Source organism: Triticum aestivum, chromosome 3B (assembly GCF_018294505.1).
Source record: "Triticum aestivum cultivar Chinese Spring chromosome 3B, IWGSC CS RefSeq v2.1, whole genome shotgun sequence".
NCBI lineage: Eukaryota > Viridiplantae > Streptophyta > Magnoliopsida > Poales > Poaceae > Triticum > Triticum aestivum.
In genome coordinates this window covers 637,214,204-637,225,335 of record NC_057801.1, presented here as the reverse complement: position 1 = coordinate 637,225,335, position 11,132 = coordinate 637,214,204, and the positions used below count along the sequence as shown (strand labels likewise).

General features: G+C 42.8%; 1 protein-coding gene across 1 annotated transcript; it reads right to left on the bottom strand.

Moving 5' to 3' along the window:
• Positions 1 to 4,751: 4,751 nt before the first annotated feature.
• Positions 4,752 to 10,694, bottom strand: LOC123071398 (protein HESO1). The gene is made up of 9 exons (XM_044494940.1): positions 10,467 to 10,694; positions 8,812 to 8,971; positions 8,033 to 8,194; positions 7,392 to 7,570; positions 7,213 to 7,308; positions 7,058 to 7,118; positions 6,836 to 6,966; positions 5,741 to 5,851; positions 4,752 to 5,647 (listed from the first exon to the last, which is right to left on the bottom strand). The coding sequence occupies exons 2-9, from the start codon at positions 8,960 to 8,962 to the stop codon at positions 5,105 to 5,107; spliced, it is 1,434 nt and encodes a 477-aa protein (XP_044350875.1). The 5' UTR covers positions 8,963 to 8,971; positions 10,467 to 10,694; the 3' UTR covers positions 4,752 to 5,104.
• Between the last annotated feature and the right edge of the window lie 438 nt (positions 10,695 to 11,132).

Genomic DNA, 11,132 nt, shown 5'->3' with positions numbered 1-11,132 from the left:
ACTCCCACTTAGATAGACATCCCTCGAGTCATCTAAATGATCACGTGATCCAAATCAACTAAACAATGTCCGATCATCACGTGACATGGAGTAGTCTTCAATGGTGAACATCTCTATGTTGATCATATCTCTATATGATTCACATTCGACCTTTTGGTCTCCAGTGGTTCGAGGCCATGTCTGTACATGCTAGGCTCATCAAGTTTAACCTGCGTATTCCGCATGTGCAAAACTGTCTTGCACCCGTTGTATGTGAATGTAGAGCTTATCACACCCAATCATCACGTGGTGTCTCAGCACGAAGAACTGTCGCAACGGTGCATACTCAGGGAGAACACTCATACCTTGAAATTTAGTTACGGGATCATCTTATAATGCTACCGCCGTACTAAGCAAAATAAGATGCATAAAAGATAAACATCACATGCAATCAAAATATGTTACATGATATGGCCATCATCATCTTATGCTTTTGATCTCCATCTCCAAAGCAACGTCATGATCTCCATCGTCACCGGCTTGACACCTTGATCTCCATCGTAGTGTCGTGGTCGTCTCGCCAACTATTGCTTCTAAACTATCGCTAACGCATAGTCATAAAGTAAAGCAATTACATGGCGTATGCATTTCATACAATAAATAGACAACCATAAGGCTCGTGTCGGTTGCCAGTAACTTTTACAAAACATGATCATCTCATACAATAACGTATATCACATCATGTATTGACCATATCACATCACAACATGCCCTGCAAAAACAAGTTAGACGTCCTCTACTTTGTTGTTGCAAGTTTTATGTGGCTGCTACGGGCTTCTAGTAAGAATCGTTCTTACCTACGCATCAAACCACAATGGTGTTTCGTCAAGTTTGTTGTTTTAACCTTCAACAAGGATTGGCCGCACTCAAATTTGATTCAACTAAAGTAGGAGAAATAGACACTTGCCAGCAACCTTTATGCAAGAGTAGTTGCATGCCTGTCGGTGGAACCGGTCTCATGAACATGGTCATGTAAGGTTGGTCCGGGCTGCTTCATCCAACAATACCGCCGAATGAAAATAAGACATTGGTGGTAAGCAGTATGACTATCACCGCCCATAACTCTTTGTGTTCTACTCGTGCATATCATCTACGCATAGACCTGGCTCGGATGCCACTATTGGGAAACGTAGCATGCAATTTCAAAAAAAATCCTATGCTCACGCAAGATCTATCTAGGAGATGCATAGCAACGGAGAGTGTAGACTGAAAGCAGAAGCGTTTGACAACGTGGTAGATGTAATCGAACTTCTTATCGTTCCGACCGATCAAGCACCGAATGTACGGCACCTCCGAGTTCTGCACTCGTTCAGCTTGATGACGTCCCTCGAACTCTTGATCCTACAAAGTGTCGAGGGATAGTTCCGTCAGCACGACGGCGCGGTGACGGTGATGGTGAAGTGATCTGCGCAGGGCTTCGCCTAAGCACTACATGAATATAACCGGATGCATAAACTGTGGAGGGAGGCGCCGCACACAGCTAACAACTGTTGATGTGTGTTCTAGCGGTGCCCCCCTCATATATATATATATAGGTTGGAGGGGAGGAGAGGCAGCCAAGGGGGCGCCCCAAGTAGGAGGAATCCTACTTGGGTGACTCCCAATTCGGCCTCCCCCCTTCCATATTCATCCGGAGGGGGAAGGAAGGAGGAGGGAGGAGAGAAGGAAGGGAGAGGCCGAATTGCTCCCCTTCCTTTCTCTCTTCCCCTCTTTCCTTCCCCCTTATTTTTTCCTCCCCCTTTCTTGGCCCATTATGCTCATGCAGTTGCCGGGGGGATGCCCGAAACCCCTTCCAGTGACCCGATATGTACCCGGTACCCCCGGAACACTTCTGGTGTCCGAATATCATCGTACAATATATGAATCTTTGCCTCTCGACCATTTCGAGACTCCTCATCATGTCCGTGATCTCATCCGGGACTATGAACAACATTCAGTCACCAAATCACATAACTCATATAATACAAAATCGTCATCGAACGTTAAGCGTGTGGACCCTACGGGTTCGAGAACTATGTAGACATGACCGAGACACCTCTCTGGTCAATAACCAACATCGAACCTGGATGCTCATATTGGTTCCCACATATTCTATGAAGATCTTTATCGGTCGTACCGTAATGACAACATATGTTATTCCCTTTGTCATCGGTATGTTACTTGCCTGAGATTCGATCGTCGGTATCTTCATACCTAGTTCAATCTCGTTACCAGAATTCACTTTGCTTGCAAGGCTTATTATGATGTGTATTACCGAGAGGGCCCAGAGATACCTCTCCGATACTCGGAGTGACAAATCCTAATCTCGATCTATGCCAACCCAACAAACACCTTCAAATATACCTGTAGAGCATCTTTATAATCACCCAGTTACGTTGTGACATTTATAGCACACAAGGTATTCATCCGGTATTCGGGAGTTGCATAATCTCATAGTCAAAGGAATATGTATATGACATGAAGAAAGCAATAGTAATAAAACTGAATGATCAATATGCTAAGGTAACGGATGGGTCTTGTCCATCACATCATTCTCCTAATGATGTGATCATGTTCATCAAATGACCACACATGTCCATGGTTAGGAAATTTAACCATCTTTGATTAACGAGCTAGTCTAGTAGAGGCTTACAAGGGACACAGTGTTTTGTCTATGTATCCACACATGTATCAAGTTTCTGATTAATACAATTATATCATGATATAAGGAAATATAAAATAACAACTTTATTATTGCCTCTGGGGCATATTTCCTTCAATAATTTATAGGTGGCTATAGCGGGTCGACCGACTTGGAGGCCAAGCTTTCCTATGGCCGAGGAGACATGAGGTGAAGTCCTCATGTAACTCTGCCTCATGGCTTGCCCCCCAGGCCACCTTGTGGCACCCCATAATTAGGCCTTTAAGGCCCATGTGGGTATCACCCCTTGGGTCAGCGGGTTTAGACCACTAGGACCCTTCGAAAGGTTCCGAACGTTTCCAAAAGGTTCCACAACCTTCTTGGACAATCTCAAATGCTTTCCGAACTCCCGAGACCTCCCACGGCACTTATAGGATCATTTGAAACACTTCTGATGTCCTTCTCTCATTCTCCTATGATATTCTAGTTTTCCTAAAAAACAGCAGTCATTAAGCGCGTGACCCTGCAAGTTTGGTAATGTGGACATGACCTAGAACATCTTCTCGTCAATAATTAACATCGGGATCTGCACACCCATGATAATTCCCACATATACAAGAAGATCTTTACTAGGTGAACCTTTTGTTACCACATACACTTCCCTTTGCTTCGCAGTACATTTACAAAACCTGAGGCGAGACAGTATTTCCATGATCAACACTTTGATCACTATACCTGTTATCCTCCTTACCAGTTTTGTTCTCTTTCTCATTTCCGTATTTCAGTATCCCCATGATAACAATCACATTTGTTTCTTTCAGGCGATGTTGGGTAACATTATACCGAGTGGGCCCGAAAAGTACCTCTCCATCATCGAAGGAGCAAATTCCAGTCTTGAACCATCGAGAATCTTGACATACTTTTTTGGTATACCCATAGCTACATTTAACATAAAGTAACCATCCGGTATGAAGGTCCTACGATATTCTTATGGTCTAGGTACAAGAGTAAACGTTAACACATAATATGATAATACCAACAACATAGTGACTATGTGATCTCGCAGTATATCATAAGTTGGGTCCATCGAACACCATTATTGTGCGGGGGAGACTAGAATAGAATCTGCCCTTTAAGTGAGATTGTGGGATCAACCAAAAAAATTCACATTTAGACAATCCAAAAAAATCTGAAATTATTTGTCAACATACATGTGATGTATATCTACAACTTCAAAATACATTAGCTCAAAACTCGGTCTACAATTGGAGATACAAAAATGACAAGTTCAACTGTGAATAATGTCAGCTTTGGGTGGATAGTGTGTCACTGTTCACATTCAATTTTGTCTTTTTTGTTTCTCTAAGTGTAGTTTGAATTAGGAGCTGAAACTTTTTGAGATCGTACATCAAACATGGATGTGTGTCTCCAAATTATTTCAGGATTTTTTAACATGTTATGTATCTTGAAAAAGATTGATCTCATTGATCTCACCTAAGGGGAAGACTTGTATAGGATCAGCCTTTTAGGTGAGATCGTAGGATCAACTCAAATATTTCATATTTAGACCATCCAAAAAAATCTGAAAAAAAATGTACAACATACCTGCGGGGTATGTCTACAACTCCAAAAAAATCAGCTCAAAACTCGATCTACAATTAGCGATTCAAAAAAGACAAATTCGATTATGAATAGTATCTACTTTGGGATGAATAGTATTTGATACTATTCACATCTGATTTTGTCTTTTTTGTTTCTCTAAGTGTAGTTCGATTTGGGAGCTGAAACCATCAAATATGGATGTATGTCTCCAATTTTTTTCAGAATTTTTTAACATGTTTTGTATCTATCTTCAAAATGATTGATCTCATTGATCTCACCTAAGAACAGATCCTATACAAGTCTTCCCCCCATTATTGTGCCAACAATGCAATGTGTTCTTATCCGGTATGAAATCATGGAAGCTTCGATTGGTCTTTCCGTGACTTAGTGGCAATTTGTACGTCCCAGAGCTTAGCACACGGTGCGACGAACTAGTACTTTACAATGTAAAAGCGTGATTGCATGACTACAGAAGTACAGAGCCCTCCTGTCTCTCAATTTCATTGCACATACATGTATAGCGAGGAATTCCCAAGAAGGTTCTGTCAAGCAAGACTACAAATTTTCGATCCTACAATCCACGTAACCACGGGCTCAAGCATATGAGCCGGCTGGGAACTACTCCCTCCTTCCCAAAATGTAATACTACCATATGATTGTCTCAAAAATGATCTTATATTTTGGGACTGAGGTAGCACGTCAAGTAACATAAACGGATGCAGTTTGTCAGGAAAAAACTAATTAATCAAACATAACTTGGTCCACACTGCCGGTAAAAAAGCTGAAGATCATCTGCTGCTACCCTGGGACTACTTGTCAATCGATGCTGTTGCCGTTGACTTGCTACCAGTATTGCCCTGGTGACCTGCTGGAGAAGGCTTGGGATCGTGAGTTGGGTGCTGAACCATTGTGGAGACGTCTACCCAAAATCTCATCAAACATCGCATTCAGAGCATGACCACTAGCTTGACGATCTGAAGTGTACTCCCCTCTGCGCTGCTGGCTCTGGCGTCGAGCAGCTGCCTGCCTGCCTGAATTGTACCCCTGTGGCTGTGGGCTATGAATTGATCTGCTTCCTGTTGATCCTTGGGCTCTAAGGCGATGCTGATTATCGAAAGGGTTAGCTGCCAAACGTTCCAGAAATCCTCTGAATCTGTCCTCCTGAAGGGTCGTCGCAGGAGTAGCGTAACGGCCAGCCGTGGCTCTTGCACCCAGTTTAGAACCAACTTCAGGCGTACACAGCAGCGAAAGGAATTCATTCCGGTCAACAGGCCCATCAGAGGAGACAATATTTTTAGCATTTTTTAAGGCTGTGGCAATATCATGAAGCCCTAGCACATCAACTGTTCTAGCTGCATTATCAAGTCTCTGAAATGGATCTTCAACCTAAACAAGAAGAAAAAAACAGTGTACATGTGAGGCTATTTTTTAGACATTTACGAATATAGCCACCAAATGTGCTATGAAGGGAATACTTACAAACAAGTAGCAAGATTTGGTCATCCAATATAGGCCGCCTTGTTTTCGCTGGAGCCGGCCCATGTAAGTGGATATAACATGATCACTAGAATGGACACCTAGACGGCAAAACTGCAAACGGTATTGTATATCAGCCGAATGGGCATCACTAGATTTTTTTATCTCATGTTATGACAGTGCTACAATTTTGAATAGTACAACTGCAGCATTTTGACATTGTCCATGTTATGCCTTTTTCGAATGAAAATTATTAATACCAAATCTCATCACAGTACTGCAAATACATACGGCAAATAGTGCACTTCACCTGAAACTCAAATGTGCTTGTTAACAAAAATATCTTGAGCTAACAAAAATGAACACATTTTGGTTAGGTAAGTGATTAGCTGATTTCCCCTCAAAATTGTAGTTGGCAAAAAGGTTATCTAATTAGGTTGGCCTAAGTACTTATAAGTCATAACCCCAGTAGGAACTGTATGCGCTTGACCAAACTCAACTAAACCATTTAAGAACATGTGCTTTGCTTGAGCTTCTCTCTGGATAAGACATATAAACCTATTAGCTAGCGCCCAAACATAGGCAACTTCGGATGTGTTTCGTGCCTAAGCAATTCTAGTCTTAGCTAGATAGGAGAGTTATTGGATAAAAACAAAATAACTAGCTTTGCTGTTCAATCTAGACTGCATGGGCTAGAAAAGCCTTGACCCAGTAGGAGGGCCAATTTGGCTCTCCTCCGTCGGCAAGATAATGGCCACTGGAATTGTGCTTGGACATGGAGGTTGTTAGTTGAACCAAATATTTGCTTTGCTCGTGTAAGCTATAGCTCAAAAGCCTTGTCTCCTGGGCATGAACGGCGAAAGATCCAAGCGCACCCTTGTTTATCACTATGCTAAGTTTATTATGGTATGATGGTGAACATCTCAAAATAAGACAAAAGGTGGCCCAAAAATATGGCAGCCAAGGGCTACAACATAGGCAGAAGAAGATGTGCTTCGAAACATGAATATCATATTTACCATTCTTTGAACAGCATTTAGAATTTAGAATTTAGATGGCGATGACTTAGTCAATATAGCGGACAATAAGTTCAATTACCTTCTCAAAGAAAGTTGCAAGGAGATGAGACAGAGAGCTCTGATTCCTTTGCCCTATGTCCCGGCGTCGAAACTTTGCTATACTTTCCGCACACATCTCATCAAGATTTTTTTCATTATAAGGCCCACTTTCTGCATGTGAACGCAAAGGGTAAATTACCAGCACCAATACACGGTACACCAGACAATCTTTAGTCTCACAAACAATCCAATTTCATCTCACCTGCTGAAATGTTCACATCTAAAAACTCATTCATAGGTGGTAAAATCGCAGGCTTACATGTCTGCAAATGCAAGATTAAGAGCATGACATAAGCTGTTCAACTTTGATAAAACTGTTGATAAAAAAATAGGTGACCTCTAAATTGAAAAGGGCACCTGAAAATGAAAGAGTACAAGTAAGCAAAGCGAATAGGAGTTGAGGGTTCCATCTTTTGGATCGTTGATGTTTTGAGCTTTTGCCCATTCCTTGACCTGCAAGAAAATATGGTACTAAGCTTGAGCTGAACTAAGAAATTGTTGGAAAGAAAACTATCTCTTGGGTACAAAGAACTTACCAATAAAACCATATCGCCAAAGCGGCCATCTAAAGTATTGATCCAGTACAGCACTTTGGATTTAAGTCCACCAGGGTAGTTATCAATGGATATATCACAGGAAACACCAAAGTGGTTGCTCACATACTGAAGAACTGGAACTCTTGCAGTAGGAATGAAGTTCACATCTCTAGAAACACCTAAATAAAGTATGGGAACAGAATTTAAATAAGAATCTCCCGTAAAAACTGAAGGGAAAGAGGGGGGGGGGGGGGGGGGGCAGCCCGGTGCATGTAGCTCCCGCTTGCACAGGGTCCGACCACTTTGGGTCTATTGTACACAGCCTTTCCCTACATTTCTATAAGAGGCTGTTTCCAGAACTCGAACCCGTGACCTCATGGTCACAAGGCTCCCCTTCAATCTCTCGTAAAAAATGATCTCACAAAATCTAAATGAGTCCAGCCACACAGATAGCAAAAGGTATTGCATTCAAACAGGCAAAGCAGGAACATGGTTGCCTGAGAAGATTTATCTGGATGTCGGAAGCAACCAAAAAACAAGAGGATGCTCTCGTGTCTTGAATAGAATGATCAAACATATACATGATTAGAGTACAAGACGTTCCGTTATGGACACAGGTGCATGGATTTAAAAGAAGTTACCTCTAACTTCTAAAGCTCTCATTAGTTCTCCCAAGAGACTTTGCTTCTTTTCCTTGCTTGTAGGGAAGCCTAAGACATTTGGCAGCTCAACTGATACATCCAAATCACCTGATTTTGCGTAAAGTTTTGATAAAAAGGATCCAAAAGGTTTGACAGCAGCATCTGTTAAGGGAAATAGGAAAAGTAAGAAAACCATACTAGTAATAAACCTCTCAACACCTCCTAGAAATTTAAATAACAAATGTGTTGACTCACTAGGCATAGTATAACAAAAGAATAAGAACAGTAAAATGGTATGCCGTTTGAGCAGCTTCCGTATGTCAGTCATTGAGTAGCCAATGCTTCCCACTTACAGCACTCACAGTAGGAATATTGCCAGTAATTTGACACAAACCAGACTTATCCACTTTAGGGTTATACGGATTTTACAGGATTGTCACTTATTAGTGTTTTCATAGAATGCAAATGTTACCCAGAGACCACAACCTATATAGTCCGTTGAAGGGGAAAAGCCTTCCTGGAGATCTTTGATGAATACGAGTAACGGAAGTTGCAATAAAATGTTCGGATGGGGGTCTATGTTAAAGTAATCTACGAGGAATCTACAGCATGTGCAAGAAGGGAAAAAATTTTCCTTCCATAATTTATATAATTAAGTACTAGCCAAGCTTTATGTCAAACAATTACAACACTGCACCCTTTATAAATATCAGGATTGCAAGTGGTTGTTTCCAAGAGATGGAAAAGAGCCATATGGTAACCAAACAATGAGAAGTTACCTCCCAAGCGACCAACTAAATAGATGGAATCCACAATCTCCTGAATTGCGTGCAGTCGTTTGTTCTGATCGGCCTCTGTTGGCTTGATTATGGAGAGAATATCTTTTGTACACTTCTCCAGCACATCATAGTTTTGGACGAGCTCAACCATGCTGAATCCCTGCAGAATAAGTTACATATATAATCAATAAGTTAAAAGAGTACAAAATAGCATTGCCTAAGCATTATAAATCATTTATAACCAAATATAAATTAAGAACATCCCTTTCTCAACTATGCGGAAAAGCCTCGTGCCTTGATGTGTTGATAGAATAAAAAGGTTTATGTACAAGACTAAAGGTAGGCAACACCCACTGACAATTTATAACGAAATATAAATTAAGAACATTCCTTTCTCATCTAAGCGCAAAAGCCTTGTGCCTTGATGCGTTGATAGAACAAAAAGGTTTATGTACAAGAGTAAGGGTAGACAACACCCACTAACAATCGGACATGGCATTTCAGTGGCGGAGCCAGCCGGACTTTGGAGCCTGGGCAAGCCTGACTATGGCTACGTGAGTAAACTTTTGCCAACCAAACACCATCTTCAACCTCTAGGATCACACCACTTCTCAGCGGATGATCTCTGGCCAAGCCTGGGAAGCTGCCTGGGGTTGCCTGGAGGTGGCCCTGCCACTGATTGCAGTTACCCCTTAGGGTATTGCTAGAAGTCCCGCCAAGCAGCCTGTAGCACACACACGTGCTTTAGATTGGATGGGGAGCGTCAAGCATTCGACATTTGGCTGCTTGCCTTCAAAGGTGTAAGCCCTCCGCCGCTTCCAAATCAACCACTTCGGAATATTCAAACATCATCAAACCTTATCGGTTATATAAAGGAGGATGTTTGCCCTGGTTTTCATTTGCACATATTTGCTCTCAACAGAATATAAATGAAAGCATGAAGCTATTTTCTCCATGAAGTATTCTCATGTTTATTAAAGGTTTCTTGGTCAGGGTAATTGCTCTGAGGGATTGAGGAAACCAAACATATTTGTCTCTTCCTAAAAATAGAACATGTTGAGACTTGAGGCAAGGCAGACCCAAAACCGAGAACTTGCACATAAGAAAATTGCAGCTATAACTGATCTTGTTGACACCTTCCGTCAACATTTATTCGTGCAATGCAAGAAGACGATGCGACTATGAATGATAGCAGATCAAATCCAAACCAAACGTACTAAATAGCACATTTTCCCAGTGCCACGAGTAATTTGGTTGGTAAGGACGTATTTCCCCCCTGTTCAGAGATTATAATTTCTTAATAAAAGATCCCATCGTATATCACACAACGGCCTCCACAGTATGCACCACACGTAGTACCACGGCCGGGTCAAAGTTGTAAGCAAGGGCCGGAAATGGCGCGGTGGCCGTCAAGCAACCAGAGTCCAAGCCTCCCCCAAAGTTTCACAAAACCCTCGAACTCGAAGCAAAATGCATCGCCTCGTCAGAAGTCAGAACAGCGGGGCGCCGTATTCCGGCCGTCAAACAACGCACGCCGCCACGCTGTGCGCTTTGTCGGCGGCCGGTAAACCCTAACTCGGCGATCAAGGGAACCCGCCGACGGATTAAGCGGTAAACCCGATGTACGGACTAAACCGGAGAGGCCAGGGGTTTACCTAGATAAGGTTGCGTAGTATGGAGGGGAGTCCGGTGAGGCGACGGGCCGGCGGCGGCGTCGGCGGCTACGAGGAGGCGGCAGATGAATGCGGCTGCGGCGGGGCTAAGGTTCGCGGAGGTGGAGTGGGAATGGGAGGAAGGAGGGGCGAGATCATCGCGTCGCGTGTTGGCAGAGCCGCGTCAGAGTGGTTTCTTTATTGCGGAGAAGCCGGGCTGCGAAGCGACCACAGTCCACTTCTTCAATGAGCCACACGGAGACCGGATTTTGTTGGCGCAGTACCACACTGGGTACCGGGCTTTTGCGACTTTTTTTTTAAGCATCAGTACAGACACAGGCGCACATATACATGTGCATACACTCATCCCTATGAACGCACACACGTACATTCTACCCTTATGAGCATCTCCGAAAGACTGAGCCGGCATATCATCTTGAGATTTACGAAGTTACCGTAGTCGCCTCGTCGTCGACGGGAACGCCTCCTCCCACTGAAAACGCATCAAATAAATCCAGAAATAATGCGAGCACCATGATTTGAATCCCGGTGGGTTGGGGATACCACTGTCCACCTAACCATCTCAACCATAGTTGGTTCGCTTTTGGGACCCATTTTGAAATAAAGGATTTTCGTATGCTTTTCATTGTCTTCTTTTATTTAACACAG